We start from the raw sequence: 13,209 nt of genomic DNA on the forward strand, positions 1-13,209 counted from the left end.
TATGAATATGTTTATGACGTACTCCATCTAGTCTCTCTCTTGGGTACGGGCCATATGCGTCTATTAACTTTCGAAGGAGTGTCATGCACACATGTATGTGGAGTCAGAGATCTACAGTGGCGGAAGACACGAATAAAATACTGTTAGTGTTAAATGCTTAAATGAAAATGTTACTTTGCAAAGCTAAACTTTTAAAGATTTTTAATAATTGTTATGCTGACCAACCAAGAGTTTAGAGTACAAGGTAGAAAACTTGGGGCAAGGAATACCTAACATGGATTAGCATCTCCTGCAATAACAAACTGAAGCAGATACAACGATAGACGGTTCTAAAAAAACTGAGATAAAAAGTAATAAAAAGGAAGCAAACGTTTGATTCTGCAATATCTTCTTAAGGCTTGCAAAGTTCAACTTTTGGCTCTGATTTACCAAATGTAACAGTGCAAAAAAAAATCAGTGTGAATCAAAAGTCGTGCTGCCACTGCAAACTGATCGCTACAAGCCTGTAAATGTCTTCTCTATACATCCGTAGAAGACACTTAGGGCACACATGTGTCTGTGTTTCAAAACCAGCTTTTTCAGGCGTCTCAAAAAGAAAGTGCGATTAATTTTTTACGACTTTTCGGTCGTTTTACCATTACCGCAAAGGGTGCGTTAGTAAAAACCGCGGGCTTTACGTAAATCTAACCGTACACATAAATGGCACTATTAAAATTGTTTATTTGTGTTGTAGCCGAGTACGTTTGAAAGAAAATTGACGTCGGAATGGGGTTTGTCGCCTATTAAATTTACCGCACGCGACGGAACCACATATGCCCCAAACGAACTGGGTTTCCAAAGACCGATTATGGTTTTACGAGTTGTTATGTTAACTCGAACCTAATTATGGAATCAGGTTTCTCGTCGGGTTGATGGAACATCAGAACGGAGTGTTTGTGAATGAGGAGTTGTTCCATAAGTTTCGATGATGATGTGTCCCAATTTTTCCCATCCAATGTTCAATACGGTGTTCAGCAATGGATTTAACCCCACAAATTGGCCAAGAACGTTTGTTTTGCCCCTAAAGCCGCCCAGCTGATGGAGCACTTGCTGCTTAATTAGGCTCACAGTTCCGACGAAAAATACTTCCGGTGGCCTTTAGTGGTGACAAATAAATAAAGAAAAGTCCACCCCTTGTAATGCGGTAACAGAAGGCAATTTCCAAATTGTAAAGCCCAACCGCGAATAATGGAAGCTTGTTTCGAAGCTGCGCGGCGTGTCGTTTGTATTTCGAATAGAATCTTAACCAACAGGCGGGTGGATTATTTTCGAAACGGAAACTTGCGGAAATATCGAGACAAAAGTTGACGAGCCGTAAAGAAAGGAGAGAGCACAGCCCCAAATTCTTGCGGCGGACCCATTACCGAGTTAAGGAATTACGCCGCCCTGTTCAACACCCTCCTTAAAACCCAGAACTTTAAATTTTAAGACAAAAGGGCAACCAGACACGAATCCAATTTTATGCTTGGAGCAGTGTAATAAAAATGCTCGACTTGTTGGTTTTAGAACCATCGTTCTTTTATTTGAATTTTGGGTTTCACTCCTTCTTTAAATGAATAATTGAATGCGCTAATTCAAAATCAGTGTAAAACATTGAAAAGGCCACCACCCTGCCTGCATCTGTGCTTATTTGAGTAGATTTAAACTTTAAAATACTTGAATATATGCAATTGTTTGTTCCTAAAAACTATTTTGTTTATGATTAAGCATGATCAGCTGAAATGTTCATCAAACATTTAGATCAACAAGGAAATTTTGTTTTAAACAATTTTTTGTGATATATATCCAAAACTCGTCTTATTAAGTTGGTCTATTTTGAGATTAGTCTTCACCGGTATCCATATTTAGAGTATAAAGATATGAACGAACATGTTTAGGGCCCGTTCACTAATAAATGCAGGCTGTAACTGAATTAATGCCAAGCACTATGTCCTTTTCGAGGCAGTGTTACGGAAACGAGCAAAATAGCCTTGTTCTGATTTAATTTTGATTTTGATTTGTATCAATTCATTATCGGATTACACATATGTTTGAGATCTCGCGCGCTAGTACACGATAGTGCCACGATATGAACAGAAGTAAAATAAGAATCAAATTGTGCCAAACGTAAAGTGAGCAGAAACAACGGCAGACTCAAACCTTATTAGTGGCGGCATTTACTAAAACTCAAACGCGCATGTGCAAATGTCATTAAACGGCGGCACTATTAGTGGCATTTCTGAAATGTGTGTTCCATCTCCCTCTTAATAATGTGACAGTATTCTTATATCAAATGATCCTGAAAAATTGTTTGATATATCAGTTCATAAACTGGTAAATAAATCAACGTTATTGCCAAAAATAATGTGAGTCGCAAAAACGGTTCTAGAGCGAAGAGCCATTTTCGACCTGATTTCAAACAGAGAGATCAACTTTTAAAATATACTTTTAAACCCGAGCAGTTGAAACACTTTTAGTCAATCGGGACCAGAGAGTGGCAATAACAATGCCAAGAAAAATATTTGAAAATAACGTGCAAGAAGCCCATTCGTAGCCTGGACGTGTTAAAGTCAACGTTAGTGCGGCAAGATATTAATTATTAATATTTGTGACAAATTACAAGTCTCTGCTATTTGTAAAAAGTTCATTTGTCCGAATCATTTATATGCTAATAAGTACAACAACTTTTCTGGTTTGCTTATAATTTATTCTTTTCAGAAGAATAATTTCTCAAACCTTATCTTCAAGTTCGGCAACTGAAATGTACTTTGAACAACTGTTTTGCAGTTTGAAACGTTTTATAAATGTTCCCCCGATAAGCTTTCATTGCTAATGACTAAATCGATAGTAATTGTTCATTTGCCTTTACACGATATTACAACTCGGCATTTATAGACTGGCTGGCACGGATCTAGTCGTTAAATGGACATTACCGGTGAAGAGATCTCGTGATAAAAAGTGCGGTCGCCTATTAACTTGCCTACCCTTGTGCACCTCAAAAGTCATAATTGAATTGATCGTAATTTGCTTGTTTCAGTTGATAGCTGGAAACGGCCAAGAGGATTGAGTCTTGCCTAGAATAGAACCACTCAAGTCGCCCACTTTAACAATCATAACAAAAAAACGCTTCTGCTGTTGTTGCCTAAAACTGGTAAGCTTTCATGCTTTTAAGCCGTCGAGAAGAAGATTTTGTTCCTGGTGGTGTGCAAGCAGGAGAGCAGGGCTTGGATCTCAAATTACTATATATAATTGCAGTATGCAGTAGTCTTACGATAATATCCTTTAAAGCGCATTTACTAAAATTTTTAAAGATTGAAAAAGACACATCAAACAGTCGATTCTGTGAACGTTCGTCATCGATTTTGACCAATAATGAAGAAATAAAAATCGAAAATCAAATTTAACCAGCAATTTAATGGGATTCACCTCGTAATGAATACGCGAAGGTGCGTACGAAAGAGACAGGGGCCGTTATCGTTTTCTTTATTGTGAAAACGAGGGGTTGTTTTCGGGCCTCATGATGAAAGTTGTTTTCCATTCCATTCCGAAAGCTATTAACGTAGTCAGAACGAAGAAGGATGCGCTCTCTTCTATTTAAACAACTTCCATTAGCGTTCGGAGGGCCTCGACCCCGAATCATGCCAGCGCCCTGCAATGTCGTTATAATGTAACCCACATGAAAATAAAAATATTACGAAGATATAAATATCGTTATTTGTTTCGTGTTTTAACAAGCTCATGGGTTTCGTTCATTTTTTTTTCTTGCAGGGCGAGGAATGGAGAAGTAATGTAATCGGATTTAGGCCCGGAGTATTCAGTTTCGCGTTATTGCTGTTTTCGTTTTTTACGTGATAAAGCAAAATGAATAATTTGATTTCTTTTCGAATTATATGTCTGACCAATTATGTTTTATTATGCACACATTCCGTTTCAATGCAGAAATATTATTGGAATTTATGCTATGCCACAACCCGCTTTGACTTTAAGCTGTTTATTCTCAATTACCGATTAGAGAAAAATACAAAAAAAATTACGCTTCGAAGTCCTTTGAAAAATTTGAACTTTAACTTTCGTTAGCGTGCAACTTCCCATGTACACAATTCTGTGAAATTTGCCTTTTAATAATTGATACTGAAATATTTCGATGAAGAAGTTACCTGAACTGAACTTCTCATTGCAGAAGACATACCAGGGCATACAAGACAGTACCTATCCATAAGCAATAATTAATACTTCGTGAGAAAGTTTTTAAGTTGTAAGTTCCCTAGACATTTTCACTGATTGAAAATCCTCTGGATCTGGCAAAAGCTAAGTTTTGTAGCACTCAGCTGTTCCCAACTGACTTGAATGGCAAATGACTATAGTTCCATCAGAAAAATCAACTTTTTGGTTTGCTCTGCTACCTTTGGTGGATTACGCATAAATCAGAAGAAATTTACTAAATGTTAATGAGAAAAACTACATTACAAATAACAAAATCAATTTGACTTTCAGCAAAAACGAAAACATTAGCAAAAAGTTTTAGAAAAAACGTCCAGAGAACGCCTCGACACTAACTACGCTAATTAAAAAATTATCACAAAGATTACAATAATAGTAGTTATCGATGCAAGGGCGAAAAGTGTCGTTTTTCGCAACAACATCTTTTATTCGAATTAAAAACACAACACGAATCATAAGTTATAATAAATAAGAATAGCCAAAAATAAAAGGCATAAACTTCATATTTTAAATCTGATGTCAACGTCATTTTTGAAATTGTCACGTTTCATTCTTTGCTGCTTTCACGGTATGGTGTTTGTATATGTTGCATATTTTGCATGAAATAGATTGATAGACCATTTGAACGACTTTGAGACTGAACTCGTAGTAACAAAGTTATAATTTACAAATTGTAAGTAAACTTTATATTATGATCAATAGTTGTCGATAAACCTACGTAATTAATTAAAAAAACCTGTCGGTTATTTTTTAATAAAAATAATTCAAAAATATAATGACAGTGACACGTTCAATGTCAGATTTACTTTTGCGCACATGTGCGTAAAAGTAAAACAAATAAACAGTTAAGAAAAATGATCATCACTTGAGAAATCAACTTGAGAATCACGAAAAATGGCACTTTGAGATTCATTCGAATAAAAAATATATTAACTGGAAGCGGTAGGAAAAAACGACTAATCACACAAAAATTTGATCAGAAGGAAGTGATAAGACGCTAAGACGTACTTAATTAGGAACATCATCAAGGGTGTTTTCATCATTGACTGTTACTTATATTATCCAACTCCCGTTCCTGAAAATGATATTCGGAATGCAACCAGCGTAAAACACTTGAAGCATTTTAATATGGACCCCAACTGTTTCGAGCGTCGTTAAGAACATATCTGGCTCCTACCAAAAAAATAATTGAATAACTTTTTATATGGCACTTGGTCGAAATTCTATCCGAAATTAATTTTCGATGGTGGTCGTGGGTGGTAAAAAAAGGAACGAATGGGGCGTCGCGCGATAAAAATGCAAAAGTGAAGTGTTAAAGTCGAGCATTCGCTTGGTATGTCATATTTAAATGAGCGTATAACAGTCCTGGTGCATAATGATGCATATGACTTTTCGCTAACTAACAGACAGTTGAACCGACTGAGTAAACGTCAAATAAAACGACGTTATGTGACCGCGTTCACGTGGCTGGATGGTCGTAAACTTTCATTAGTCGCCCGTGAATTTAACTAATGTCACCACAATGCGTAATTGTGTTCAACACTACACACATCTGTACAGCCGTATAATGCTCGACTTCAATATTCTAATATATATCTAGCTTCACAAATCTCAATTTATGACGTCCGCATTAGTTAGTGTCATCGCATGCTCGTGACTAATGTTCCTTTTTTAATCAATAGCCGTATCGCGTTGTTTCGCTTTATCTCCATAAAATGGTCAGAACCAAGCAAAGCTAACTTTAAACTATGTCAGTTATCGAACTGTCCAACAACTCAACACCACGCTAACGTTTTGTTGTTTTGAACAAGATGGTTGTGCAAATTTAACAATAACTGAAACAATTTTTAAATGGAGCCCACAGTTGGACAGTAAAATACAATACAGGGAGATTCAAATTGGCGTCGTTCCTCCGGAAGTGTTGTTTGGGTGTGTTTAGGGAAAAACCATGTACAATGTTTTCCAAAATAATCTGGCGCATTAACACTACGTAAATACCTGCTGCTTCTTAAATATCAAGTAAAAATGAAATAGGTTAGGGTAACCGGTAAATTCAACAAAAGTGTCGCAATATGCCCTCGTAATCTGGAAGTGAGCGCCTTAACCCCTTGAAAGAATGACGTCAATTTTTAACCATCCTGTATAATATCCTGGCGGAAAGGAAATAAATTATACGCGAGTTCAATTACCGATGGTGGCGCTGCAAAATGTCGAATTACTCGTTGTCCAGTGACAGTTGAGACTTGTAAATTTTTTTTATTTGGGTTTTTGTTTTTATGGGGTGAGACCAAATTATAGAACATAGTGGATGATATCAAAGATAAACAGCTTATATGGTTCGGGTGTTTATAAATATGTTACCAAGTACATGAAGCCAAAAATGGTCTTGAGGTGAAACTGTGTAAGGAAAACAGAGAGAAGTCGACCACCAGCAAAAGTTGACATGGTAAAACCAAGAAGATGAAAGAACGAGGTGCAGATGTTGTGGAACAACAGAGAGGACTTGAAATGGTTTCCAGATCTGCAGCGAGACACAACAAGAAAAGTGTACATTATTTAAAAAAATGTTCTAGGAAGAATTAATTACTTCCTTAAATCATAATTCGGTAAATCTTCTAGCAGAATTTGCATAAAACACGATTAAAAAACCACCACTGCAAGTAAAAAAGAGACACATCTAGAATGCCCAAAAGTTTCGAAACATCTGTAATCGGCAATTAAACGTCCTACAACCCGCATCAACAAAACTATTGAAAATAATAACAGAGACTGTTCCTAAAATGACATTTCATCTATTCATTAATATTCCATATAATCATTACTTTACGTGTATCGTCTAGAGACTTTTAATTTCGGAACGCAAACGATTTCCCGATCCATATCAACACAAATGGCTTTGAGTAAATAATACAATTTTGTAGAGGTACTCCCGTAATTGAAGCTCTTTACCTATTAATCGTAAAGAGCGTGTCGATTTAGGAAATTAGTTGAGGAAAGCAACCTAGCGCATGGATCACTGACCAACTTTTATTGCTTGATGCACTTGATGCTAATGAAAATATTTAATATTTTATTCTACGTATTTCATTGATTATAAAGTTCAACATATTCTGTATGTAAAGTCCAAGTCCTATCATTCATAGCGGTAATATTGTTACTTCCCATCAATATTTCCTAAGCTCCATGTTCATCATTTATACGATTACCGGAAACTTACCAGCATGCCCTTGAACTCCATGCCATAACAAATATTATGATCAAGTTTCCTTTCATTCAAATGCTTATCAATGATGGTGCGCAAGATTTCTATTCCAATATCGCATGTTTAATTGTAAATCAATATTTATCTACATCTATTCATCTATAATACAAGTGCTATCTATATTCAAAATAGGGCCTAAATATCAACAGCGAGAAAGCGAAATTTTTACTTATCAGTAAAAGCAATCACCAGCAGACGGAACCAGTGCAAAACACTATCTGTTTGCAAGCAATACTTAAGGAAAACTGAAGTCACTCGAAGGTCAATTACGCGTCTATAATAAAATCCGCAAATTTGTCAAAAACCTAACAACTGAAGCGCAAACGAACGTTTCGAAATCTCACATTTCCTCCATTTCTCTCCAGTAAAGTCATGGACACTAAACGAAAACATAACCGAAGATATTCAAGCATTTGAAAAATACTTAGCTGAAGCAAACACTATCATGGACGTATTTCGTTGCAGAAAAGCAAGTTTTAAGAGGAATGAAGAAAAGTTGGGAAATCAAGACCCGGACTTATACTTCAAGAGGAATATCTGCAAGTACTATCTGCCTCAGCTCATCATGCAGACGAACATCGATATAAAGAGCGGACTGGCTCCTGGCCAACCTCAAGAGTTGGTCTGCAAAAATATCTGCTGAACTTATTGAGACAGTAGCCAACAAGATCAATCTGGCTCAGATACCCAGAGAAGCCTGAAAAAGAAGTTACTAACTAAATCAAGCTTGCGACAACTTCCTGAAAAGTCCAGTTGAGGTATCAATAACCAACTCAAAGCATTGCATTGAATGTCCCAAATGTAAAAGGCGTTTGGGTATTCGAAAAAATCATCACGATCTACCATAACATTCAAGGAGTTTCCATAATATGTAATTTTTCCAGAGAGAGAGCAGTAGCGTCGGTTGCATTAATTTCTTTCTAAAATCCAAAGACGAACCCTCCAAAATGGTCTGGACCCTTTCAAGTCGATTTACAAAATTTTTATTGCCAGTGGGTAAATGTGTGGTTTCATTTTAGTAAAACTAGCAATGTTCTTTGGCGAATTATAGATTCTAAAACCAGGAAAACCAATTCTGGCCTGACTGTCGATATGTGGCGCATTTTTGGGGTTGAAAATGGGGGAAAAATCGGTAAAAATTAGTACTTACCAGGATCCGAGGCGTCGAGACTTTGCTGCGATGCGGGAGGTTGTGAAAGGGGTCCAGGCGTTCCTGGTGACCGGACGTCATCGTTAACGGGACCCCCGTAGCTCAACGATGACGATGGGGGCCGCTGCAATCAGAAACAATACTTAGGTATAAATGATGGGGTCTTATCAACTCTCCGGCAAAAGAAGAATGTTCAATGATGGGATAAGGAAGGTGATGGAACACTGGGATTATTTCAAGTATCCTCGATATCCTCCATCCATAGTGCTAAGCAACTATAAAGTCTATAAATTTGAAAGCGACTGGTTTCTCCATCGAACCACGCCGCAGGTGACATAATAAATTCGAGGCTCTAATATTAATTATCCATTTAGTTGGACGTGGTCATGATTTAAATTGACGTGCGAAACCAATATGGCCATAATTCAAACTAAGAGGATTTTAACGTATTACAATAAAGAAACACAGATAATGCATTTGAACAAATATAAAGCTGTCAACAATTTACTGAAACGTTTAACAACGCTCTATCGGTTTCCGTTATTTATTAAAACCGTGGTGAATGTTGCGGTTGGTGTGCGTGGGCGAGGAAAAGGGCAAGGTTACGGTGCAGTTATGCCATCAAATTCAATAAAAAGATGCTCAGTTCTCGTGCAACCGCGAGGTAAATATTAAACTCGAGAGACATCATATGCGCCTTTACTAGGCATCCTCCCCAAGGAGCATAAGAGACATGACACTCCACTTTCGCAGGGGTCCTGAGTAGCACAAAATATAAAAACACGACACCTCGCCATCTGATTCGCATGTCACTATCATATTTAGAATATTCATGATGTGGAGGTTTTCTGATGACGGACGATACAATGCCAAGTGGCATTCTTTGTTTTCCATGACCGGGAAATGAAAAATATATCCAGGATAATCATTTTTAATGCATTTATTTTATCAAGTTCTCTCTAGTATTAAATCAAATTTAGACTATATCTGGATTTAGGTTTGAGTGAAATAATTTTGAGTTATTTTTAGAAAATCAACCATTATCACAACGTTCAATTAGGTACATACTCTGTAAAATTTGGAATACCCATCATAAAGATTCGCTCCCATGGGTGTGAAGAACTTAAAAAATCTCCTAACTGAGACATAAACTTTGAAAACTTCATTTAAATGCAAAACGCTTTAGCTCAAACAAACTTTACTATTCAATCGCAATATTTCGCATATCGCGCAAAATATCGCATAATTTTTCAGTTAAAATACTGAAAATTTAGGTATTTTCTGTGAAAAATTATAAGAGTAATTTTATTGGAACACTCGCCTCCTTAACCGCTTTAGAAAAGTGGTTGGAAAACTTTTTGCAGCTTCGAATCATGGACAAACCCCTAATAATTATATCAGGGTATTTAAAAAAAAATTGGGTAAACACTGCATCTAAACAAAAAAAAACGCGTTTTTCCTAACGTTTTACTGTAAAATAATGGAAAAGTGAATCTTTTATAGCAAAAAAATGATAATATCGATTTTACAAGAAAACTAGTTGAATTTCGTGAGACTTAGTTCTGTTGTTGGCAAAATCTAGATGACTCTTTTTGGTTGTTTGAACAAAGAAGTAAAACGTTGCTCAGAAAAAATGCTGGTGACTCTTCTTTTTAGAGATGAAAATTCCAGTCTCGGGTCTCGTAAAGCATTAATAAATTACTTATAACTCATTAACCGATGAGTCATAAGTAACTTTTTTAACTCAGAGAGCGGCAACAACTCAATAGCGCAACTGAACACAGTGTTACGCAGGCCTACTCCAATGTGCTATATGAAAGCATCGGTAATATTTTGCATTTATATGAATCTTTTCTTACGTCTCACATTTGCTACAAGACAAATATGGGAAAGATACCGGATCGGGAGGTTTCTATTTGGTGCAAGTTAATTTTCTTAATTTAGTTTGAACAAACTAAAAAACGAGGGAATCAAGAGTCACTACAACAATTCAAATAACACGATGCCAAACATAGGAGTTTCTCCAATCAACTAATTACGATAATCCTGAAACTTTGAAAACCAAGTGAAACTCGAAACTGTTTTCATTATTGAACCTACTTGTCGTTTGCTTGCATTTTTCATAAAGAATTTTCTATGAAACATGATCATACAAATCGTAAATTTAATATCATAGAAAAAGTGTGTCGGACGCAAGACAATCATCCAATCAAGGTTTTCCTTTTGTTTGAAATTGTTTTTTTATATTTCTCTATAATTCTGGATTGAGTGTATTGTTTTGGCGCCAGTAGCGATGCAAGCCGCCCAAAGAATCTTTTAATTATCTCCTAACAGAACGTGCAAGATTAAAAATTCACTGCTCAGTTACACCAGCCAGTAGTGTTTCATAGGAACCATAAAAAGGTTACGATCCCACAATAGCCGTAACTACACACTAGACATACTCTGTAGCCGATTTCACATTTGTTTTACGACCTAATTGTGTTGTCAAATTGACTAAAGTTAAATGGCATTTCACGCTCATTATTTTGCCATTTTTTTCGCGCAAGCATCGAGATTTTTCGGTTTTACGGACGACTCGTAAAATTTTAACTACTGCAAAACCTTAAATAGACAATGAGTTTTATTATTGCATGTCTTGCTTTATCTCTTTAAGAGCCGTTCGATGTGCATAAGAATTAGCGTGGTATGGTAATAGCCAGATTATAGAACCGTTAAAATAATTGGAACACATATCTCTATGTGGGTCTTGAGCGAATGCCGAGCGCACTTAAGTGGAGTCACTTGAGTAACCTGCAGATGTTTCTCAACAAACGCCATCACGCACGATATTTGAGAGATATTTGAATCGCGATCGTTTATTGCACGTATGTATGTGGTCTATCGGAAATCGCGAAATTTATGAACGCCACTTACGTTTTAATTATTTTGTGATAATCTTACTTGACACATGCAAAGACATCGAGGCAATAATTGCGGCCAGTAAGCCAGGCTTACATAAAAGTAGAAAATTAAGATAATTCGCTAGTTTTTTGTTTCAGATGTTCACAGTAGTAATATGGTGATAAAATATAGATGGTTTTCGATTTGTATGTTAAAAAGAGTTGGTCCATGGGGTAAAAAGTCAGCGGAAATCGGTCAAGAGAAATCGCCCAAAAGATATAATCATGTCGTTAGAAACCCTTCTTTGAAAGTTTGGTGGCGAGTTCTCATTCCATACATTCTTGCAGTTTTCTCCTGAACCACAGAATGCAGCTGCACAATTGCCTAGAAGCTGTTTGAAATTGCAATGAATTTGCAACATTCTAGTCAAAAACATGTTTTCCTATGTTTGTTGGTTTGCGAGCAATACGAAATAATTGATATACAAAATTGTGCTACCCATTTAACGAATAGTTAGTTTTTCAAAGGCCGCACAATACTGCCTTGGCGTTTCTAAAGGTTTTTAATAACTCGCAAACAAAACAGCTAACATTTCATATGCTTCATTACAATAATAAATTAACAAATAAACCCCAAATGAAATATAACTGTGAGACAACTCGAATAAATATTTGTTGTAAAAGTATTGAAAACTGTTTAAATGCGGATTTGAAATACTTTTGACAAAAGCATTTTCTGCATTTTGTTTACCCGATAAATTTAAAAAATTAAGAATTTTTTCATCGAAAATTCAAGACAATGTAATTTTGTTGGCTACTTTAATTGACATAATATTTAATAAATTGTCAAAAATTGTATTCAAGAGGATAACTTTTCCTCGAAAACCTATAAAACATTGAAGCAAGTATGTTTGTATGCTGTATTTGAATTGAAGCAAGTATGCTGTACAAGCAAGTATTCATTTTTTTGGTAGAAGAAATCTGATACATTTGATGAAAGTTCCTCAGTAGATCAACTACATCGATGTGAAAGTGCAGATGGCACAAAATGGCAATCATCTGAACAGGCCTAATCTGAATTTAAAAATTTAATCTTTTCATAGTTCAATTGTGACCAACAAATGGCAAAATTGAGAACTTCAGATCTAAATCGCCTAATCAGTTTTCCTGTTGGATTTTTTAACAGTAAAACTGCTGCTTGCCGTTGGGCTTCTGTAAACCAAATTAAATTAAAAAACCGGATTAGTTCAGTAATTATCGTAGATCCAGTGGCATATAAAAAATGGATAAGATCATAATCTGAGACCAGCGATTCGCATTAAAGTTTAACGAGAATCGATAATTACTCTGCCACTCCTACCACTCGTCCCTTGCCCTAACAAATATGTTTGCATTCGATGAACAACCGCGTAAACAGACCTGCTATTATGCCGTCAATTAAAAGCATATTACATCAATTTTTGTCTTGTGGATTAGTTTTTCTGGGTTAGTTTGTGGGTCAGAGCGAAGAACTTCTCCCCGCATGATTTACGGCCAGCGATTTTTTTTCGATTAACTTACTATGGCAGTATTTATCTAGTACCGGTTTTGTATGGTATAGCCAAATAGCTACAGGTTTTGGTTCGCCTTCAGCTTCAGCTATTTTGAGTGGCTTGTAGTTTGAGATTACTCGACAG

At 36.1% G+C, this 13,209-nt stretch overlaps 1 protein-coding gene across 9 annotated transcripts in view; it reads right to left on the bottom strand.

Annotated features, from left to right (window-relative positions):
- Window positions 1–13,209, bottom strand: part of LOC109543812 (homeobox protein homothorax) — a 250,340-nt gene that overhangs the window by 130,970 nt on the left and 106,161 nt on the right. For 8 of the 9 annotated variants that reach the window (XR_007281844.1, XR_007281843.1, XM_019913687.2 and 5 more), the window contains one exon: window positions 8,652–8,775. Coding sequence is in view for 7 of the 9 variants with exons in the window: in XM_019913687.2 (XP_019769246.1) it covers window positions 8,652–8,775 (124 nt within the window). In the remaining 2 variants the exon portion in view is untranslated. Of the gene's footprint in view, window positions 1–8,651; window positions 8,794–13,209 lie in introns of those variants that run through there. The other variant, XM_019913689.2, reaches the window with a different exon arrangement.

The sequence above is a fragment of the Dendroctonus ponderosae genome, unplaced genomic scaffold (genome assembly GCF_020466585.1).
Source record: "Dendroctonus ponderosae isolate FM_Combo_2020 unplaced genomic scaffold, Dpon_F_20191213v2 Dpon_F_20191213_6, whole genome shotgun sequence".
Classification (NCBI taxonomy): Eukaryota; Metazoa; Arthropoda; class Insecta; order Coleoptera; family Curculionidae; genus Dendroctonus; species Dendroctonus ponderosae.